The sequence below is a fragment of the Cottoperca gobio genome, chromosome 22 (genome assembly GCF_900634415.1).
Source record: "Cottoperca gobio chromosome 22, fCotGob3.1, whole genome shotgun sequence".
Taxonomy (NCBI): Eukaryota; Metazoa; Chordata; class Actinopteri; order Perciformes; family Bovichtidae; genus Cottoperca; species Cottoperca gobio.
In genome coordinates, this window is record NC_041376.1 from 12,160,127 (window position 1) to 12,183,659 (window position 23,533).

The following is a 23,533-nucleotide window of genomic DNA, read 5'->3' on the forward strand; positions in this document are numbered from 1 at the left end:
GGGAGTGTTTGAAAAGGAGCAGTGACGGGTTAAATTGTGAGTGTCTTAATCTGTCAGGAGATAAAAAGGGCCGGGGAACACCCAGAGGAATGCACTGGGTGTGAAGTGCTTTTGACAAATTTTCTTCACACCTTGTGAGAGGACAAAGTGACAGTAAAAATTAGTTTGATGTCACTCAGGAACCTATCAGTGTCACCCAGATGCGTCTGCCTGTGCCCCAGATCAAAGTTAATCACAGCAAACCTCCACATTCTCCTGTATCAATTAAAGAGCATTTATGTAAAGCACTTGTAATAAGTCTAACTGGGACCTTTATGAGTACTGGCGAGTGGAAAAGGACCAGAAAGACTTGTTTGGTTGAGCGACACTGGAAATGGAAATGTCCTGACCCACACGGGAGGGTCATATCTGATCACAGGCATACGTGCATTTATACAGACACTAGGGCTGCATTCATTTATCATCTGATTATTTTCTAGTTTAATCAGTTGGTCTGTAAAATGTGAGAAGAAAAATGAAAAATGTCCTTCATAGTCCAAGGGGACGTCTTTATAGGTCTTGTTTTGCCCAAATATGTTCAGTTTCATATGATATAAACAGCAAATCTACATATTTGAGAGGATGAAAAAAGCATTTTCTACCATTTTTGGATGAAAATGTATTTTAACAATGAATCAATTATCAAAATAGTTTTTATTTTACTAGTATACAGTACTCCTTCATTTAGACTGTAGGTGATGTCATCTATGTGATTCTCCTACTTAATGATCATGAAAACTGTTTAAAACTACAGAAGAAGAAATCAAATCTCATCATTTCTTTGTAATGAATCAGTCTGTTCCTCTCTTTGACTCCTTCCCACACTCTCTTTCTTCTTCTCTTCGTAAAACAAAAGACCCGCGGAGGAAATCGATCCATAGTGCTCAACATACTTCAGGGTTTCTGTTGACATCTGCAGATTGTAGTTCTTTTCAGTTTCTGGCAGCTTGGAGAAATCCACCAGGCACGGATGCTGCCGCTTATTATCATCCCTTATCTGTGAGAAGAAAGAACAGTCACAGAAATCATATTTACAACTTCCCTTTGTTGCCTGTAACTTTGGTCCACATTAACTCTATTTGTATGTACATCATGTCGGAAAGTTGACTAAATATATGCATATGAAATGTATGTAAGTCAGTGTCATTGTGAACCAACAAGGAGAGGAGGAGAATGTGGCTCCAATACAGGGTGCTACTGGTTGCAGTGATAAGACAGTCTACTCTAGTGAGCATGTTATGAAACAGGAAGAAGGGAGCATGTTTTCTTGGGGGAGAGAGAAACGGTGTACGACTGGAATACCAAGTGAGAGCTGCGATGCCTCTCTTGAGGCTGCACCTTATACCAAATAATCCCTTTGGCAATGCTGCTCAGCGGAGGCGGCATAGCAATGGCGGATGTTTACCAAGAAAACATGCAGTACTGCGTACAGATATGCAGCTGTGAGTGTGGGTCCAATGAACACCAGCCAGCTCTTTTGTGAATAGTACAAGAACTCTGTGGGAAATCTGTTCCTCTGGCAGTTCTTCCTTTTTACAGATTTACATTTGTGGAACAAAACAACAAATACAAAAAAAAAAAAGAGCGAAGTAACAAACTACACTTTGCTTATTCGCTCTGCTGTACTGTAGGACGTCTGCTGTGACTGTTGCTGTAATGAATCTCAATGAATGACAACTACAGAGCACAGAATGAGCTGCAGTGTAACCACATGGAAAATCACTGTACATGTAATACTATGCACACCATGGTTATATCTCACTATTTGACACATTTGTGCCTCTGAGCCCCAGATCTTAAAAGACAAATTCGCAACATTTTATGTGGATGTCCAATCAGTGTTGCTGGTAGATGTAGTCGATCGAAGCCATAAATTCCTCAGTGCGTGCTATATTGACCGAGAAAGCTGAGTTTGCAGCTGCAAAATCTTGTTCTTCCTCCATCCAGCGTCGTATGTGTGACAACACAGGGAGGTATAGTAGAGCTGGAGGCTACTATAGCTTGGATTTCTCTGGGTATCCAGGGGGCGTGCTCTAGATGCCGCTCAATAACAGAACTTTGTTGTTCTCTTTGTTTGTATTGCAAACCAGTTACGTTTCCAAGGGAAAAATGCCATCGCAAAATATGACGCAACACCGAAAAGGGCAGATGTCCGGGAGTGAAGCTGTAATGGAGTAATGCGCAACGCTATGTTCTGGCTGGGCATCAGTAGCTTGTGTGCAATGCATTCTGCTACATGGAGTCACTGTCGGCACTGCTCCGCGAGCAGGAGAACTTCCTCGCAAATACACTTTCTCAATATAGCACACACTGAGGAAATCATTGCTTCAATTGACTACATTTACCGTCAACACCGATTGGACATCCACATAAACAGGTGGGGAATTTTTCCTTTTAAGTAAGAAAAACTTCTTGATAGTAAGATGCTAAATGAAAGATTTTGTTGAGGTGCCGGAGGATGAAGTCCCGTATAAAAGATGGCGGTATTAGTAATATAGGCAGGATCATGATATACAGTACGTTTGTATTATAGACATAAGAGCTGTGTTCCATATTGTTGTTTGTGTTGCCATCTGTTCCTTTAAGGGCAAAAAAAGGTCAGTTTGGCGTTATCCTTCAGCTAATGTAACAATAAACCAAGAAAGCCATCGATCAAGACAAAAAGGACAAACTATGAACATATACATTGGAGGTATAATGACATAGAGAATTCAATCATTTGGTGTTATAAGGCCAAATAACAGTTTTGTCAACTGATCATATTGAACATAGGTAGAATGTTTACTAATACTTATAAATAAACCAATTTTGAAGGAATAATTGACTATTTTGGGAAATACGCTTAAACACGGTCTTGTCAAGAGTACCAGAATTTAAGCATAACAACTAAAAGCAGGGGGGAAACAGCTAGCCTGGCTCTAATTAACACATTGATCTTGTTTGTTTATTCCGTACTCAAAGTCTGGAGCCTGGTTGTATTGTTGAACTTTGAACAGAGCCAAGCTAGCTGTTTTCCCCTGCATCAAGTCTTCATGGGAGGCTAAGATAAGCTAAGAGAGTGCTATTGATTTTCTTACTTAACTCCTAGCAAGAAGACAAAAAAGCATTTTTCCCAAAATGTCAAACTATAACTGCATCACGCAAAATAAATTTGGATGACGGATTATGTCTTTAGAGAATCAATAAACTTATTTTAAAAGAGAAAAAACTAAATGCAGTCAATTAAAATACAGGATTTCCTCTTGGTTTATTGCTGCACAGATATTGCCAAAACACCCTGTTCTGCCCTTTGGTGAAACAACACTTTGTAATTCATGACTTCTACTAAAACACAGACACAATGACTCCGCTACCTACAAACAAACTGCAATGAAGCATCTAAATGAATGGCATGAAAAGCGTCAAACATGGAAAAATGAGAGTTTTCTTTCCACTTACCCTCTTTTTGGTGTGAACAGCAAATTATAAAAGAGAAAGCAAGATGTACAGGCTTTTGATGATTCAATTCTGATACTACCAACAACTGATGCATTTTAAGCATTTCTCTTTAACTCAAATGTGTTGAGAAAATGTGTAATTGCGATGTTTATTTCTCCACAAACCTGGCAAAATGTTTGAGTTATGCTTTTGATCTTTCGTTTCCAGAGTGATGATTTTGTTGTAAGAGTATTATACTGTCTAGGCAAAGGAAAATATTGCATATTCCTTACCTTGCCGTACGACCAGCCCAGCTCAATTTTATTCATCCCCCACAGTTCGTGGATGTTCTCAGCCAGCTTGTCTCGGACCTTATCTAAATGAGGTGGCATAACAATCTGAGGAAATAGGCAAAGTATGAATCTTAATTAAAAAGTGCAACAGTGAGAAAGTCATGAACATGTTTCGCTACCCGCCTCCTGCTAGTTCACCTGGCTAGTTTCCACAGGTGTGGGGATGAAGGAGGCCTGCGACATGAACTGCGTCGTGCCCAGCAGATCTCGGACTCCTTCCGCATCCCTCTTGTACTCCTTCACAGGCTCCACTTTCATCTTCTCTTTCGGCAGAAGAGCTTCGTAACACGGAGCGTAACTTGACGGAGGCAGGAACTTAAAGTCGCCATGTCGGCCACCCAACAGGAAACGCACCCTAACAAGATAAAATGTTATTAAATCTATTCTTCTCCACACCAAACATTGTAGGAGAAAGTAAAGTTAATTAATGGCGGGGGGATTATATATCTAATAATAAGTTATAATCAGACCGTTTATAATGAAAGAAGCAGCCAGTGAAGAGTAAACCCCTCCATGCAGCTAAATCTAAAAGTTTTTCTTCAAATCACTTCCAGCCTCTGCTCTAACAGGGACACGTTTAGCTCTGAGACGTCACAGGCCATCACTGTGAAAAGACTCTCCTGAGGCTGCCCAAAATAGCTTCACGAGTAGTAGTGGTGACGCAACCGAGCCCATTCTGACTGCAGCCCTCAATTATTGAAGATGTGTGGCCGTCATTTTCTGGCACGTTTAAATCCGTGGAGATGCTCACCCCGTTCAGTGTGTCAGTTTCAAGCACGAGCTTGAAGATGTCATAACCCACACAAAAGTGGGTATTAGGCGGCACTTTCTGTATGAAGTCCTGAACGTTAACTCAAATTGAAATGACTCAACAACTGCTGGATCGATTGCTATGAAATCTGGTGCAGACGTTCATGGCCCCTCAGGATATATCGTAATTAACTTTGGTGATTACCTGACATTTCATCTCGCACCATCATCAAGTCAAAGTGTTTTACTTGTCCCACCCTTTGGTTTATAACCAAATATCTCCAAAACTATATAATAAAAATAACGAGCTGTTGGAAGAATTTGCGGTCCCCAGCCCAATGTTCCAATGGCCCATTATTCCAGACCCCAATAGTCCAATAAATGTCCATTGGACCGAAAGCCCATTTGTCTGACAGCCTGTTATCTTGAAAACAAACGGCCGTTGTTCCGAAGGCTAACTGTCCCTGCAACAAACAGAAGCACATGGCTAGTTATGCAGAATGATGTCATTGTTTTTCCTAATGTGGCAAAGGTATGAGCCGTACTATTCGGCCTCTGATTGGGCAGTACTCTTTGTAATTGTTGGGTTGGTTAGGTTTAGGCATGAGGATACAGGGTGAGCCAACCAGAGCCAGAGTAGGTCATGTCTTCGCCATAATCCCAAAAAAAATATTGCGACTGGGAAAGTCCGATGACGTAATTCTGCATAATTATTAGCCATGTCCTTCTGTTTGCTGCAGGAAGAGTGCAATGGAGAAATCGGAGCAATGGGTCCTTGGAACAATGGGCATTTGTTTTTCGGACAAACAGGCTTTCGGCCCAATGGGGCATTTTTCTGAATAATGGAATAATGGGCGTCGGAACAATAGCATGGCAACGCAAAACTCATTTGCAAATGTTAGCATGCTAACATGCTAAACTAGGATGGTGAACATTGAAACCTAATACCTGCTTAACATAGCATTTAGCTCAAGTACAGCCTCACAGAGCTGCTAGCATGGCTGCAGTCCTGTTGACTGATGAAACAAAGTCTAAACAGGAGCAGAAGATAAATGAACTCAGGACATCCAGCACCTTTGAAAGACATGTTGCTTTAACACTTTGGATAAATTGAGGACTCCAAACTGAATGAAACAAAATTTGCTGAATCACATGCGACTCGATTCCCTTTCACTGACCGTCAGGTATGGTATTACTTTTTGAGAATTAATTTTCATTAGCCAATAAGGATTTAAATATTCAAATAGCTCATGAATGACCAAATCAAATCAGACCAGTCTCTTGGTGTCAAAGCGTCTCTGCGCTTCAAAGAGTGAAAGCTGTTATGCAAAATGCTGCTTTAGCTCTACAAAGTCAGAGTCGATCATGGTATCATGGGGAAACTGCTGGAGCTTGAAATTTCATTTTAAAGCGTTGTCAATCAGCCTATCTGTGGTCACCATGGCAACAGAGCAGAATATGAGGCCAGCCTCGCATAGGTCCAATCTCAAGCCTTCGAGGATTGATGAATTCGGACCAGAATAAGTGGGTGGATTAGATGGATTTCATGCAGGGCAGTGTTTTTGTGAGTGTAGGTGTGCGGCATATATATTATCTATAATTTCTTTTGGCTTGTCTGTCTCATCTGCCTGTGCTTCTGTGTGTAGCTCATTCATCATAGAGGAATTTCAGGGAGTCAGCTCGCAACACAAGGGAAAAACAAGCAAACACTCACTTGACCCCTGCAGAGAAGCTGACGACGGGGAAGAAGAGCCCGTCTGTGTTGAAATTTTCGAACATGCCCTGAACGGGCTGCCCGTTTATCCTGAAAGAGATGCTGGGAGCTCCCAGATCCAAACAACAGCTCACCACATCTTCTGAGGTCAGGATGTGCTGGTTCATGGATGCAACCCCCCGCGGGATACGACCTGTTTAGGAGACACACACACACACACACGCACACGTTATGTGAAATACGACCCAGTGAATGATGCTGGCACAGATCATGTCTCTCTAACACACACAGGACTGAACACGCAAAATTGCACACAGTTAAACACACTCTGGGCAAGGAGATCATCCCTGCAGGGTATGTCTACCTGGCTGTAGCTCAGGGTTATCACTTATCTTTGGTACATTATGATATGAGCTAAGTTACACACAAACACAGAATGTTCTTCTTCCTACTGACCTGACCAGAGGTGGAGTCCATCAAAACCATACGAGTAGAGGTCATCTCCGACTCCATTGCCTCCCCATCCCTCTCCTCCTCCAGGGTAGGGAGCGTAGCCTTTAGCATTAGCCCAGCCCACCCTCAGGTGGGAGGGCTCGCTGGTCACAAAGTGGTCCACCTGGTCGATCATGAGCTCGTAGTACCACTTCTTATACTGAGCCGAGCCCTCGCTCACCCCCAGGAAGATGTTCGGTCTCATACTGGCAATGAAGGGAAACATGATACCATTAGTTACCCCTCAGAGGCAGTGAGATATGAGATATTCTCATATTCATTTTGTAATTCCTTTTTTCTTTCTTTCTGACAACTAATGAAAGTCTGCCCTCAGTACAAGATAATTCAATTTGCTTCTCATGTATTTGGTTTAGGACGTTCTGAGTCGATATCTTAAAGCAAGTCACTTCACTCGTGTCAAGGAAATGAGCCAAAGAGATTTGTGAGATTAAATCTGAGGTAAAATTATCTCACCCTCACCAAAAGGCTTCTTTTCATTGTACAAAGACGAAATATCGAAGGAATATACATGAGATATTTAAAGGCCAATCTCAGCTCGCTTCATTGAACAAACTATCACGTCATGGCTGAGCCTACATGGTCCCCAGTCCCATTTAAAGACCATGTTGTTAAGTGTACATGATCTACAGTATGCCTGACATGTAGTTTTTAGATGTGTACCTTTTATATGCAATTACACAGTCCACAGCTTGCAAGGCTGCATGTACACACACACACACACACACACACACACACACACACACACACACACACACACACACACACACACACACACACACACACAGTGTGATTTTGCAGCTACACCAGCTGTTCGTAAGATTAAAATTAAACCTTGTTGTGACGTCACTAAATTATAAACCGAATTGCACAAACTAGTTCTTGCATAAAAATGAGTTGCTATATATTTACACTCAGTAACTATCAGTTATAACTGTTGTGTAACTAACTGAACCAACTGACAAAGCTAATGTTAGCTTGCTAAAGAAGAAGATCATAAAACAGAAAAAGATTAATTTACAAATCCGCAAACTAAAACAAAAGTCGAGAAATCTTGAAAGTAAATGGCGTTCCACTAATTTGGAAGAATCTCGTTTAGTCTGGCTAGATCATCTTAAAACGTATAAGAAGGCTCTCCGTAATGCCAGAGCAGCTTATTACTCTTCCTTAATAGAAGAAAATAAGAACAACCCCAGGTTTCTTTTCAGCACTGTAGCTGACAGAGAGCCACAGCTCTACAGAGCCTTCTATTCCTATATCTCTCAGTAGTGACGACTTCATGACCTTCTTTAACGATAAAATAATAATTATTAGAGACAAAATTAATCTCCTCCTGACCTCAATTGGTAATGACTTATCTTCAACCACCGGAATTTCAAACACATTAGTAACTCCTGAAATATATCTAGACTGTTTTACTCCAATCAACCTTAACCAACTAACTTCAACAATCTCATCGTCTAAGCCATCAACCTGTCTTTTAGACCCGATTCCAACTAAACTATTTAAAGAAGTTTTACCCTTAATTAACACCTCGTTATTAAATATGATCAACCTGTCTCTATTATCTGGCTACGTACCACAATCCTTTAAAGTAGCTGTAATAAAACCACTTCTTAAAAAGCCTAGTCTTGATCCAGAGGTTTTAGCCAACTATAGGCCGATATCTAACCTTCCCTTTCTCGCTAAGATCCTTGAGAAAGCAGTTGCAAAACAGTTGTGTGATATATTACATAATAATAGTTTAATTGAGGTTTTTCAATCTGGATTTAGAGTTAATCATAGCACAGAGACGGCACTGGTGAAAGTTACCAATGACCTTCTATTGGCGTCAGACAAAGGACTTGTCTCTGTTCTTGTCTTGTTAGACCTCAGTGCTGCTTTCGACACTGTTGATCATGACATTCTACTACAGAGACTGGAACATTGTGTTGGCATAAAAGGAACCGCACTAAGCTGGTTCAAGTCCTATTTATCTGAGCGATCTCAATTTGTATGTGTTAACGATAAATCCTCCATGACAGCCCAAGTCAGTCTTGGAGTTCCGCAGGGTTCTGTACTTGGACCGATTCTATTCACCTTATATATGCTTCCTTTGAGCAATATTATAAGGAACCACTCTATAAACTTTCATTGTTATGCGGACGATACCCAATTATATCTATCAATTAAACCAGACGAAACCAATCAATTGGCTAAACTTCAAGCATGCCTTAAGGACATAAAAACTTGAATGTCTAGCAACTTCTTGATGTTAAACACAGACAAAACTGAAGTTATTATACTTGGCCCTTAACGCCTCCGAAACGCATTTTCTAATGACATAAAAGCTCTGGATGGCATTAATTTGGCCTCCAGCACCACTGTAAGGAATCTTGGCGTCATCTTTGATCAGGATCTGTCTTTTAACTCCCACATAAAACAAATCTCAAGGACTGCCTTCTTTCATCTACGTAACATTGCAAAAATAAGACACATCCTGTCTCAAAATGATGCAGAAAAACTAGTCCATGCATTTGTTACTTCAAGGCTGGATTACTGCAACTCATTGTTATCAGGTTGTCCCAAAAAGTCGCTTAAGACTCTTCAGTTGATCCAAAATGCAGCGGCACGTGTATTGACAAGAACAAGGAAACAGGATCATATTACTCCTGTATTAGCTGCTCTGCACTGGCTCCCGGTAAAATACAGAATATAATTCAAAATCCTTCTCCTGATTTACAAAGCAATTAATGGTCAGGCTCCAGCATATCTTAAAGATGTCATAGTACCTTATAAACCAACTAGAGCATTACGCTCCCAGACTGCAGGGTTACTTGTGGTTCCTAGAGTCTCTAAGAGTACAATGGGAGCCAGAGCCTTCAGCTATCAAGCTCATCTCCAGTGGAACCAGCTTCCAGTTTGTGTTCGGGAGGCAGACACACTCTCCACATTTAAGAGTAGGCTAAAGACTTTCCTTTTTGATAAAGCTTATAGTTAGGGCTGGCTCAGGTTTGCCCTGGATCAGCCCCTAGTTATGCTGCTATAGGCTTAGACTGCCAGGGGACACCTACCTGCTCTCTTCCTCTCTCCTCCCCTCCCTCTCTTCTTCTCCCTCTCTATCTGTATGTATTTATGTAAATGTATGTTACTAACTCATCATCCGGGGTATCATCCCCAGAGTTTCTGTGTCTCATGTGTCAGGTTGCCACTGATAAAGTTTACGTCAGGATCAGGAATCGTGGCTGCGCCTGCTGCCCTGGTCCTGCTGGACACCAGGAAGCCTTTTTGACATTTTCCTGGATTCATCCAAACTTTCTCTTTTTCAACACATCATTTCTGTCAAATGTTGTATTTGTACTATGTTGTTTATCCTGTACACACAACATCTATTGCACGTCTGTCCGTCCTGGGAGAGGGATCCCTCCTCAGTTGCTCTTTCTGAGGTTTATTCCATTTTTTCCCCTTTAATTATGGGGTTTCTTTTAGGAGGTTTTTCCTTGTGCGATGCGAGGGTCTAAGGACAGAGGGTTTCGTATCCTGTACAGTCTGTAAAGCACACTGAGACAAATGTATAATTTGTGATATTGGGCTATAGAAATACATTTGATTTGATTTGATTTGGGAAGATTTTATATAAAATACATAAAAGTAACACATTACACCCTAAATTACAAAACGCTATGCAAACAAATAAATACAGCTAAATGAGCATAATCATAATACCTCAAGATGCATGAATACATGACCTACAGGACATATATTTAAAAAAGATATATTAGGAACAGAAATAGGTATCCGACAATGTATTTAGCATATCACTCGACCCCCTTAAACAGTTTTATTTTGAAGTTATGTGATGCTACAGTGACTTCCTGTTTATATTATTGATTGGAAGTCTTTACTGGCTAAGAGTTTCCTTAAGTTTTAATGGTCCGATCCAATTTGGTCTCACTAGCTGGAAGCTTTTAGTTCTAAAGACCTTTAGAAGTAATATACACACAAACTTAGCGATAGATTTACCAGACTACCAGACACAACCGGACCCTGTCCACCAATCAGACTTTAATCCCTTGGTAACAAATGAAATTTTGATATGTAGTTTAACAAAAACAAAAGGCATGATGTTGAAAGTGATGAGTGGATGTTTTTCTAACCTCTGGACATCATTGACCAGCTGGGTTTGCAGCAGCAGATCTCTTTTGGGCAGCAAGTGATCGCAGATTAGGTTCTGATTGGTACGCACAGCTACGCCGTTACACACACACAGGGAGCAGAGCACATCCAGAATCTGAAACAAGAAAGAGGAGGCAGCAGAGAGGAAAATAAGGTACAATGTCTCGAGGAAGAGTACAACACTTTAACTTTCCAGAAATGACTTATTATCTTTGTGCCCTTCACTGTCAAGCACTAATGCAACCACTTGTATAATTACTCAGAGATGCTTATTGGGGGCAAAAACATGTCCAATAATTTCCATTTGATGTTAGCTTAACAAAGTCGTAGAATTAAATGGGCCGGGAAGCTCAGCCAAAGGCGACAGGCCATAGCACCTATGCTTTATCATTGGCCCTTTTCTCCTGCTTCCAGATCTAAATTATAAACTCAGGCTAATTTATGACCCGGGCCAGCTGACTGCCTGCTTCTGAACTCTTTTCACTGTTAAACTGATTGATTCAAGATGGGGACAAACTGCAACCAAACCCCCAGGAACCTTTGGTAAAATATGGAAGTTTGTATTATGTTACAAAGTAAGCACAATAAATGAATAGCTAAGTACAAGAAGAGGTGACAAAGAGGCCCAAAGGGAACTGTTATGGAAATGAATGTGCATCCAGTGAAGCGTTTTGGCGGGCTTAATGAGGAGAGAGCTAGAGATGGCTAAAGATAAACAGGCACTTGAGGTGGTTGTCATGTGCTTTCTTGCTTGACGGAAAGTTTCTGACAACATCCGAGTTACTGGTGATATTTCGGAAAATACACTTACCCGCTTTTGTGGCAGAGAGTTAGATGAGAAGATCAATATCACTGTCAAGTCTTTAGGTAAACATTAATGTGGAGCCAGCAGCCGGTTAGCTTAGCTTCTTAGCTCAACAGAAATGAGGAAACAACCAACCTGGCTCACTCAGAATTAGGTAACAAAATCGCCCCAGACAGTTGGATAAACAAATTTGCCATTTAACATGTGCTGTACTGTTTCTTTGTCAGGAGCTGTTGCTGGGCAACCAGCAGAGACTTCAGGAAGCTACTGGTTTCGGCAAAGATGTAGGTGCTGGTTGGTGGATTTTGTTACCTGTTAGCTGTTTCCACCTATTTCCAGTCTTTATGCTAAGCTAAGCTAATTGGCTGCGGCTTTAGCTACATATTTACCTTTCAGACATATGCATGTGATAGATCTTCTCATCTTGGTTAGGGTTAGGGTAAAATAGAAAAAAAAAAGAGTAGGTCTACATGTACTCCCAAAATGTCAAACTATTCCTTTAAGAACATATTTTATTATTTCAGCTTTATTACCTTATTCTAATTTGCTTTTGTGGTTTCCTTTCACCAAGACTTTAATTTTCCACTTTGTACCTCGACCACATCATGCATTACTTGCTGCTCACCTTGTGGTTGCGTCCGTGCTTGTAGAGCAGTGATATGATGGACTTGATGTGTCCTCTCTGGATGATGTTGAGGGCCTCGGGGCTCTCAATTAGAATGCAGTGCAGAACTTCCAGGATGCCTGCACAGCCGCAAATTCATCAATTAGGTAACACATGCAGAAGAGAAAGACACACCAGAGGACACACGTCAAAGAGACATCCAGTCTGCATCGATTTACACGGAGCACTGTTTACACAGCGCTGCTGGTGCATTCTAATCATACATTTAAAAGTAGAGCTACCTATGTCATTTCTAAGCAAAATGTGTCATCTTTTTACATCCTTTAAGATGTCATGTCCTAGTCGTGGAGTGCTACATTGCCATTAAAGGAACTGGATAGCTTTGTGATGTCTCTCTGACAGATAAAATGCTGTTTGACTGGAATTATAATGAGCCTACCTGAAGAAGACTCCAGTCTCTCCAGCTTGCTAACCAGCCAGTCCAAGTTGTTGGAGAACTGGGTGCAGTTGTTCCTGTTCCCTCTAATTAACGCAGCTGCAGGGTACAAGGAAAGTGTGTATGAGTCAAATTTTATAGGTAAGAAAACTGTGTTTGGATCCCCTTCAGTGCAACAGCAAAAACAATGTCACCCAGAGGTGGACACCTTAAATACACGCCCAAAGCCTAGGAAGGTTCTGCTTCGACACCCTTATACATATTAATTTGGAAGAGGCCTAAGATAGTGGGAGGGAATGTCACAAGTAGAGAAAAGACATACAAGTGGAAAAACACACCCACATTATGTCCTCGCAAAGAAAAACAAAAGATAGGGTCACCCAATGCAGACAGACGAGGAGGAAAGGAGAGAGGCATCCCAAATCCACTTAGCGCTGCGCTAGAGCAGGTGCGTGAAGGAGGTAAGGGGGGAAGAAAGAGACGTGACTGGAAAACTAATATGATCCATGAGGTGAATTCAGTGTAAATAAGAGTGTGAAGGACACACATGGAGGGCAGTGGGGCTTCGGCATGTCAGGATGAAAGATACACTTACATATAGACCATCCACATTCTCCTTTAAGGAATGGGACATACCCAGACCCTGACAGGAAGGAAATAATGCCTGCTCGCAAATGCATCTTTTATGTCACAACTGGTGAAGGAATTGTTCCAGCCACGCATTGCATTCATCAGATGCAGCAGAAATTTCAGACAGAGAGGGAGAGCAAAAAATGCCAGATCATTTTAGTAAGATGCGTCTATATCTGACAGGGCATATGCTGGCAGTGCAAGAGGTTAAATTGATGATTTTGCAAAGGCATGGTTGATGAAGTGGTGCTATGGGAACACAAAGAGCACAGCAAGAACAAGTAAATAAAACAGAAAGCAGCATAGTGATGAGCATTGACCAAAATAAAAATAAAGTGTGTGCGTGTGATCTTGATGTCACAGATAAGCTGTTTAGGCAGTGGGCTACAAGCCACCAAGTCTTTCTCCCCTAAAAATCTAAGTATGTGTGCGAGTGTTGGAAATGGGGGTATTTATGGTGTGTGTGTGTGTGTGTGTGTGTGTGTGTGTGTGTGTGTTGTGTGCATGTTAAGTTGAATTCTGGCAACATCAGAATTGAATCCGAGGCGTCTTTAAATGGCCTGGTTAAATACCAGGTCAGCACAGTTCTTTATCACCACTGCTGCTACTTTATCTTCAAACAACGACTCTTGTCTCTGTGATTGATTGCAGTAGGGGGATCAGTGTGTGTGTTTGTGGACGTACATATGTGTGTGTGTGTGTGTGTGTGTGTGTGTGTGTGTGTGTGTGTGTGTGTGTGTGTGGATAGACCGGCTTCTTACCCAGAAGCTCGTACAGTAGGTTGAGAATGTCTTTCCAGGCTGCTCCAGCCTCTGACCCCGCACACTCCCCGAAGTGGGCGGCACTGTTGTATACATTTAGTCGATCGATACAGTTGGACACCAGAGTCAGCATGCCCTAAGGAATGCACAGTGATCCAGCGCATGAACTTAACGACATGAAAATAACAGAAATACTCACATTTTACATACTGACATTCCCATTAAAATACATATCGTCCTAATAACAAGCTCTCATTAGTATGACAACTTAATTTGCCGAGCTCTTTTCTGCAGAATTCAATTCGTCGACCCGCCTGAACGCAGCCCTGTGGCTCTCTCTCGTCCCATTTTGTGGCTGTGTCACGGTGATTTATACTACCGAGAAATATCTATAGTGATCAGATATGCTAAATGGCCGCCGTAAAAAGACAAAATGAAAATTGCAGATGATTTATAATGCCAGGGAAAAAAATCATGAGTCAGCTGTCTATGGTGAAAAATTGACCTTCTAAATGTAAAATGTTAGGGTTGGGACAGAGATGTGCCGTTTTGGTATACCATCATAGAAAGACAGATAAATAAAGACGAAAGATGAATTGCTTGAATATGTATAATTTTTCAAATATTGAAACCAGCCAGAAATGCATATATATTTCAGTTAGATCGCATTCATGCATGTTGGCTTGTGTCTGTGGTGACACATTGATGTAGCCTGTAAGGGTTAAGGGGAGCATGGATACTTGACATCATGGGCACCCTCAATACGGCCGCTGCCATTTTGTAATTGATGAAAGCAATTTAGGTCCTAGAGGCAGAGCAGAAAGCTTCAGTGCGCTTCGTGCCAGCCTAGGGAAAACTTATAACACCAAAACTGCTGACGCCCTCAAATGTAATGCCTCCAAATATAAGATGGCATTGAAACACACCACAAAGAATCAATTGCTTTAGCCTTTCACATTCTTCGTCTTTTGCAAGTTTGTCGCTGCTCTCTCATATGTGCAGTCACTTACTTAAATTGCCTCAATCACAAGTCAAACTCTTTACTCCAGAGGGCTTTTAATATTTTTGCTGCACTGCAGAATAGCTCACTGAGTTATTAATTGATATTTCATGGACTGTTAGTTTGCTGTGCCTTCCTTTATGCTGAAACTCACTTCCTGTTTGAATAGGTTCTGCCGGTTCTTGAGCGAGCGCAGCTTAATCTGCCTCTCTTCGTGCTCCAGCTCAACGTCAGGTAGCTGGAAATAGGTGATGAGGTCATTAAGGGTTTGGAGGACCTCCTCCACAGGCAGCGCTACCAGTATCCTATTCTTAACACCCAGACAATCCAGGTCTCTGGGAGGGGGAGAGATAGAGAGAGGGCATGGAAATGTCAACACATCACAAACACCCTTCATTCAGACATGTGGACACCGCAGCATGTATATTTTTCAAAGTACTCCCATTCATCACAAATACAATAACATCTCGGTAAAGCCGCTCTAATTGGGAGGAGACTCACGGAGAGACTGTGATGACTAACACAATGTTTAGCCCACAGGTTCATCCATGCTGAAATGCTGATTTCCGCTGGCCTGCTAAAAATAGCTCCTGTCGTAAGCGTGGGAGGGGTGTGCGGAGATGTATGTGTCACAGCCTCCCGCGGGGGAGGCTGACAGACTCTCACATGTTCCCGCCATGAGTGCCCTACACTGCCAAAACCAGGGGACAGCGGGCCGTTTTCTAACAAATAAGGCCACTGGAAGCATCCACTTACGTGCTCCATGGCTCTCTTTCTCATAGCTGGCAGTGCATATCCGTGACGCTGCTGCAATGTTTGCCATTTGGAAACGCATGACTGCACCACTGAGTGAGCTGTCTGGGGCTTTGGCACCCCACTCAGTCAAAACTCACAGGCCCAGAGCTCAACTCCCCACTGGGTGCGTTCACAATCTGGAAGGACGTTACATCACTTTTGTGTGGACTGTGTGAGAGTCTGTGGGGCTTTGAGATGTCTGGTTTTTAGGCTTCGTGTGTAATTTCGTGCAATTGTTTTATCATCTCTATTAATTATTCTCTACCATCATCAGTGTGGCGCTAACACAACGTGTAAAAAATGACAGGACATTTTGCAAATTACCCCAATAAAGTGTCTCAAGACTAATGTGCGTAATTTGGTTTAATTGGGCAATTTGTGCGATGACGTCACCGCGTGCATTAGTGAGGACCAGCAGTGTTGCTGCAATGTCTGGCATACCTGATGAATCGTTTGAAGAGTAATGTGGTGTTGCGGATGATCCGTGCCGCGCGGGACTCCTCGTGTTGACAGCGCTGCAGGGTCAGCCCGTCATCCATGTGACCTTCAGAATGTAGGCACGCCTTGAGAGGGCACGAAAGGAAGAGAAAGAGTGTGAGACATTGCTATGAGACGTTATAGGGAAAGAGGGGGGGAAAAGGACCAAAAAAGGAAGAGGAAGTCAGTTAATGGAGAGAAAGTGTCCAGCCAGCACTGAGCCACAATGTCTGGAACACAGGTGCTGACACTACAGGCTATCTGGCTGTGTTAACATGCAGAACACATTGTCACGCACATTATCTCGAGCATCTCCATCACTACTGCCACAATAGTCAAGGTTTATATTAAGTCGAGGCAGAGATACAAACTTATAGACAATAATCTTCATTCGTTACCCTCAAAATAATTATCCAAATTTCATGTTTATTTATTTGCTTTGTTTTTTTGTATTTGCTTTGCATCTGAAGACGGAGCGGTGTGTGTGCTTGTGTTTGTCTGCGCTCACTCGTCTCTTGAGGGGACCCAGACGGGCAGATTTGACGTCAGGTGCCTGGTAGGAGAGCCAGAGTCCCGTTGCCACGTGCATGATGAAGCAAAGCGAGTCCCCGTATTTAATCTCCGCGACTCCCATGCCCTCGATGTCCCGCTTGGGACTCTGCTCCAGCTTCTCCTGCACGGGGGAGGAGGAAATGAACATATCAAAGACCTGTCAGTGTGGAACTCATGGCACAACGTAAAACATGGGTGCGCATTCAGACACACTGCATACAGATCTGCTCTCCATCAACCAAATGTCAACTGCATCTGCTGTTTATGGCTCTATCCATCACAGTGAGATGATGTTGCTAGGATCAGATATAACTGCAACCCATAATCGACGTGAGGGCTTCAGTGATAAATGACTTCATTCTGCTTTAAATCCACATTGAAAAGGTCACTAATTGGGTCACAATCACTGGCCATATCTAGACTCCATTACACGGAGGAAGGCTGAATGGACGGATTGGTCAGAGTCGGCAAGTTCAGCTAAATTAACCTCAATGGTGGAGCTTTTCACTGCTCCAATAATTCTTGTCATTTTCATTGTCCTTAAAAAATGGTGATTTTCCAGTCGAAGGGGAGTGTGTGAAGGTTTAGAGGTGTACTTCCTCTCCGGTGGTGTTTAATGAGGAATTACATGATGTGTGACCTTGTATCTGTGCGCGTACGGGTGTCCTAACCTTAGATGCTCTGAAGCAGTAGGCGGTGGCGATGGTGTCTGACCTCTCCCGGTCCTGCAGCACCAACCCCCTATCCTCAGTGAGGGCCAAGTAGTGACCGGTGGTCAGGTGCCGCAGTCGGAAGGGTTGCCCCCAGCGGATGTGGCTCCCACTCCAGCTGCCAAGGTCACACCCACACGTTAAAATGAAGCATGCACACATACAAGGAGAACAAAGATGCAGATGCAGCCCTTGAAGCCTAATATCTGCTAATTAGACGATCTAAACATTGCTGCCAGCTGTTAATTATCTAGCGTGCCATGCGGTAAAACTATTAGCAAATAGCTGAAAACATTTCTCTAATTATGCACTTTGTTTCCGTTCAGACATTTTGACACAGGATTTGAAAAACAAAAACGACAAGGCTGCATCCCTGTGAGGCTGTAAAATGGCCAGGATCAAAGACTTGACAGAGAAAAGGAAGAGGAGCGACGGTGAGAGAAAGAGGGAGGGAGATAGAGGACTAAAGAGTCAGAAAGGCCACAGTGCAGCATTAAATCATAGGTGTGGAGAGGGAGGAAAGGATAAATGGGTGTAGAGAGAAAAAAGTCAAAAGAGGAAACAGCAGATTCAAAGAAACAGGTGGGATGGAAGAAAAAAAGAGAGAATAAAATAGGTAGTGAGAAACAGGAAGGGAAGAAATAGATAACAGATTGTGTGAAATACACAACCCACCTGATTCGGAGCGGCTCCAGCCTCCACAAGGACCTCGCCTTGGCACCGGCTTTACCCGTCTCATAGTTGACTATCCTGGGGATGCCAGACAAGCATGAGTGGGTTGTCTGTCTGTGAATGCTTTAAAATGTCTAGCCACCACTTACACTGTCAAGGTCATTCATCCTGGCTTAGCAGAAGCTCCTCTTTACTCTCATTTGTCACGCTGATATTCACTGGGAGGATGTGTTATGTACACATAAACACATACACACTGGCTGTATTTACTCTGTCCACTACAGCATCACATCCTTCAAACAGAGACATGTGCGCCCTGATAACTCACAGCTACACTGTCTATCAGAGATATGGGTGACTGGGTCCAAAGATAAAAGAAATCGCTCATCACTCCCCCCCCCCCCCAACTCACCCCCCACTGACAGCTTGGAGTGTGTTTGAACTGCCCCAGAAAAATGTAAGACCTCGAAACAGCTTGCTCCCTCTGTTGAATTTCAAGGACAACAGTAGGAGACAAGCCAAAGCGGGAAAATTATATCTAATCCTGCCTCCATATTCGCTTTTTTCCAAAAATAGACCCAATGTGTGTAAGTGTGTGTGTGCCCCGGAGGAACACGCATCTCCTGGCACCTGGCTGGGTGTGAATGAACCTTGCCGCTGTTTTGACCCACTTTGAGCCCAGTGTGCCATTTATTCTGCGGCCTAACTTATCTGTGTTGGCACCAAGCAGCTATACTGTGGATAAAAATAACACAGTAGCCATTTCGGCTCCCCAGAGAGCCGAGTTTCAAGCTGGTAAGAGGCATTTTTATGAAGCGAGGTGGCAGCTGAGGAGCCATAGGTAACTCGCAGGTCAACTAGCTTGTCTTGAGCTACATCAATACAGAGTGACCCCTAACGTTTCATCAACGCTTGCTGTGTTTCGCACCTCTGCTGCTCTTCACTCTGGTCTGATCCTGGGATGGCCACGACCTCGTCATGTCCATGGAACAGCCGCATCACATGACCACCCAGCAGGTAGCCTATTGGAGGAGGAAGGACAGAAAAATGTAGATATGGACTCCACTGTGACTGCTTGTCAACTTAAACATGCAATATGGAAAGACAGACTAACTCGATCACTAAAGTGGATTATAAATTGATGGAGCAAACATTGGCTAATTTTTGACATATTATTTTTAACAATGCCAAGAACGGTCACAGCCAAAAGAATATATACCTTTAGATTGGAAATATTCCGATTTTCCGAAAACATATTTTAACAAGATGCTTCTTAACAAACTAAACAGCTACAGTCATTTCATTTTGGGGGCCTATCCTTGACTAATTAGTGGAAACTTGCAACCATCTTGAGATTTATTTACTAATTAATTTTAACTGACAGCCTACATCTGCTCCTTTTTTTTTTTTACTGTAAATGCCAATTTTAATAAACACTATAGAATCATGCACAGACTGTGGAAACAAATTGAATAGAAATCATAGTGGCTGGGGTTGTGTGTGCAGTCTCTACCTTCTTCTATGTTGCTTCCCGAGCAGATGGGATGGACGTTCCACAGGGTTTGCATGAAGGAAGCATCCACCTGGATGTTGCCATTTGAGATGGATAAGTGCTGCAGGAAAGAAGGAAAGATTAGATGAAGCACTTTCCCATTTGCATACATCAACACCAGTGACAGCACATGGGCTGAACTTGTTGTTTTTAACTGCATGCTTCTACTTTTCTGTTCCACAGAATACAATGATTTAATGCAATAAAATCCGTCAGAGTAATAAAAACTCTAGAGAATAATCCAATAGCAAACAAATGTGAGCTCTATAGGAAGATCGACACTGGGCTTCACATCCAATGTGATGTGGACGTTTCAGGCAGGGTTCAGCAAAAGTCTGAAACTGTCTGTAAGAAATTATCCAGAAGATCCAGTTTGTCATAAAGTGTTGAGGGAACCATAGACTTGATAGACAGCTGCCTTGAGTGTTTGGGCATTCATACCATCTGGGGTGCTGTATGTGTGTGTGTGTGTGTGTGTGTGTGTGTGTGTGTGTGTGTGTGTGTGTGTGTGCATGTGCGTGTGTGTGTGTTTGTGCACGGGTGTGTTTTCCCCAGTTCTTGCGTGTCCAAACAGCAACTTTTGTGGCAGCTGTGTCCTGATCATCCTCCCTCTCCAGAGTCACTTCGCAGCCCTTAGGTTCTGTCCCCACATACCACTGTGTGGGTGACAGCAGGGACAGATTACCAGATTGACGTTGGTGACTGTAAGGCTATAGTGGTCATCTGGCCGCACCCTTATCGCCATGGGGGGGGTAAACACAGCCTGGCTGCTGTCACTGACTTCATGTCTCCCAGGGTTGCACGGTACTATGATGCTCAGCATAGAGGGGGGGAAGGCATCAAACTAAAATGGAAGGACTCTGTCTGCAAGTCTTTCCTTCAATTTTATAGACAACTGCTCATCAGATTAACTTCACACTCGGCGGGTGTTTTGCTGATGACCCAAGGAAGTGCAGTGTTGAGTGTGAAGTTGTGGATGAACGTTTCTCGAGAAAGCTGCAAGAAGCTATACCGGAATACAATACAGGCACATTTTGGATGAGCACTGCATTAGTAATGGTAAAAGAAGAAGCTTATTTCTGAAAAGGTCAGTTCAGCAGTGCAATAGGAACATAATCGTAATTGATGGCTGTGGGATGTGGGGATGTGACGAGGATGAAAACAACAGAGGCTCCTTTGAAATGGGGACTGGCAGCAGTCTGAAGAAATCGTAAATCCACCAAACCAGACATTTCCAGTTCAGATCAGATTATGCTTAATGTCATTGTTAGCAGCCTTGCAGTCATCCAGGAGGTAGAAGTTGTTGCTTTTAACATTAAAAGCCTCCTGCAGGAGAGAGGTCACATGGAGAGTGCAGCATGTAGTAACAGGATTGGGATAATCTGAAATTTTGTCACATCAGGGAAAGAAGAGTTGATGCTCTCCTACTAAGACCTCTATATTATGCACAAGCACACACACACACACACACACACACACACACACACACACACACACACACACACACACACACACACACACACACACACACAGCTTCCAGGATCAAACAAAATAATAAACTTACAAGGTATCGCTCTGAGGACACGCTGACGAGGATGAGGTCATCACCAATCCGCACTTTCTCTCCTTCAGATCTCTGTTTGGAGGCAGGGTGGATCGTCCACCAACAGGCCTCACCTATATGGATAACACACACGCACACGCACACACACACACACACACACACTGTATATATATACGCTGCCTCCATATTCTAATTTAAACAACCTGATATAGTGCACAGCTTTGACAGCACTACATTGCCACTACCCCAATGCCATCTGTAATTACTAATAATGCGAGTAGGCAGAAACGATATCTTGGACGAATGTGGGTGGACCATGGCAACAATCTTTTTAAGTCATATTAAGGTGACTGCTAATCTTGTGCATGGTATGAAAAAATAATGATGCAAATGTGCAGCAGAGATGTAATCAGCACTGACAAAAGAAGCACTCTGTATGTCTACAGTTCTCCACAGGGAATATTAACTGAGAAAACACACGCTTATATACAAATAGGGTGTGGGGAGGGGGGCTTGCAGACAGCAGAGAAAGAGATAGACAGAAAGAAGCAAACAAAAGGGACATAGGAACAGAGACGGGGACAGAGGTGGATAAAAGCAAACTGTACAGAGTTTTTCTTTTACCTGTTGAATCCTCCTGCAGGCCGACGTCAAAGGACAGCTTATCTGTCTGTGACCTTGATGTCTTCAAACAGGCCAGGAACTGTGGTCAACGGACACATCAAACCACACATAAAAGAGTTGTCACACACACACACACACACACACACACACACACATACACACACACACACACACGCACCTCTGCAGAAGACCTACATTTACCATCAACACTGATTGGACATCCACATAAAAGGTGGCAAAATTGCTAATGGCGTGTGAATGCTGCGATAATCTGTTTTGAATTTGATCGTGTGTAAACTCTTACCATAGAGCTGAAGGAATGCCGAAGGAGGATGGCGTGCCCGTACAGAAGAGTCTTGTGTCCGCCGCTCTGCGCTGCCTACAGAGATCATTCAAGCGCACAAAAAAAAGAAAGAAAAAAAAACACATACACACAAATACGTAGTTACATGTCAGCTCCAGCTCCTGACAGAACAGCCCCAGTGGTCTCCATCCAACTGCTATATCTAAACCCGACCTCTGGCGCTGAATGTTGACCTCCATGAGAACATTCTCGCCAGCAATGATGACCTCAAGCTGGGGGGGCACATATCTCCTGAGGAGGAATTTGCCACCCCATCTCGCCAATGAAGACATGCAAATCTGACTTGTCGGAGGAAATGGTGTTTCTGGCTCCTGTATCCATGAGCGAACAGGATACGGGGTCATCTTTCCAGCACTCCGACGACAGGAATGGGGGAAGGATGCACAAGTACCGTCAGTCTCCGATGCAATGTCAAAACATTAGCAGGGAATGACTCCGCCACTTTTGGGGTTTGGTTGAGATGCAGGAGGGGTACACATGGTGTCTCTACTGCTAGAGATGCAAAGGGCATAAAGAAGAGCTTTTCTTGCTGTTCTTCGGCAAGCAACTCTCATGTTACTCACCTTCCTTATGAGCCTCTAGGAAGCATTAAGGTAAGAAAGAGTGTCATTATTCTGAAAGAACCTTTGTTATCCTGAGCCTTTCAGGCTGCCTCTGCCTTATTTCAGTCTTAGGTACAAATTATTAAAGTCCCGAGGGCACATGTGATTGTCAAAAAGTCAATTTTTTGAGAGGGATTAAGGAAAGCAAGTTTACTCCCATTCCTTGGCATTTCACAGACTGATGCCATTGGCACAAGATCCAGAAATCATTTATGCCAAATAGCCAAGTTTACGTCACATTAAATTAAAACTACAACCACTGCAGGATCCTAATGATATGTAGTCAAGACTTAAAATCTACCAAAGCTAAGCAGATTTCTTTCAACATTAGAGTTTTATAATGATCTGAGAGACACATGAATCATGGCAGCGTTTCGTGAAAACAGAGCCTCTCTCTACTTCTGTTTCATTTTCTCTCTCTTTTTT

At 42.8% G+C, this 23,533-nt stretch overlaps 1 protein-coding gene across 1 annotated transcript in view; it reads right to left on the bottom strand.

The window, feature by feature from the left end:
- LOC115027778 (ryanodine receptor 3) overlaps nucleotides 1-23,533 on the bottom strand; it is a 110,059-nt gene that overhangs the window by 56,524 nt on the left and 30,002 nt on the right. Inside the window, exons 5-23 of the mRNA XM_029461266.1 lie at nucleotides 22,446-22,520; nucleotides 22,142-22,220; nucleotides 21,518-21,630; nucleotides 19,915-20,014; nucleotides 19,330-19,423; nucleotides 18,405-18,479; nucleotides 17,691-17,847; nucleotides 16,976-17,140; nucleotides 16,432-16,553; nucleotides 15,350-15,530; nucleotides 14,196-14,331; nucleotides 12,808-12,903; nucleotides 12,369-12,487; nucleotides 10,920-11,053; nucleotides 6,730-6,971; nucleotides 6,274-6,466; nucleotides 3,948-4,164; nucleotides 3,750-3,854; nucleotides 933-1,036 (exon numbers count right to left, since the gene is read on the bottom strand). Of these exons, the coding sequence (XP_029317126.1) occupies nucleotides 933-1,036; nucleotides 3,750-3,854; nucleotides 3,948-4,164; nucleotides 6,274-6,466; nucleotides 6,730-6,971; nucleotides 10,920-11,053; nucleotides 12,369-12,487; nucleotides 12,808-12,903; nucleotides 14,196-14,331; nucleotides 15,350-15,530; nucleotides 16,432-16,553; nucleotides 16,976-17,140; nucleotides 17,691-17,847; nucleotides 18,405-18,479; nucleotides 19,330-19,423; nucleotides 19,915-20,014; nucleotides 21,518-21,630; nucleotides 22,142-22,220; nucleotides 22,446-22,520 (2,507 nt within the window). The remainder of the gene's footprint in view (nucleotides 1-932; nucleotides 1,037-3,749; nucleotides 3,855-3,947; nucleotides 4,165-6,273; nucleotides 6,467-6,729; nucleotides 6,972-10,919; nucleotides 11,054-12,368; nucleotides 12,488-12,807; nucleotides 12,904-14,195; nucleotides 14,332-15,349; nucleotides 15,531-16,431; nucleotides 16,554-16,975; nucleotides 17,141-17,690; nucleotides 17,848-18,404; nucleotides 18,480-19,329; nucleotides 19,424-19,914; nucleotides 20,015-21,517; nucleotides 21,631-22,141; nucleotides 22,221-22,445; nucleotides 22,521-23,533) is intronic.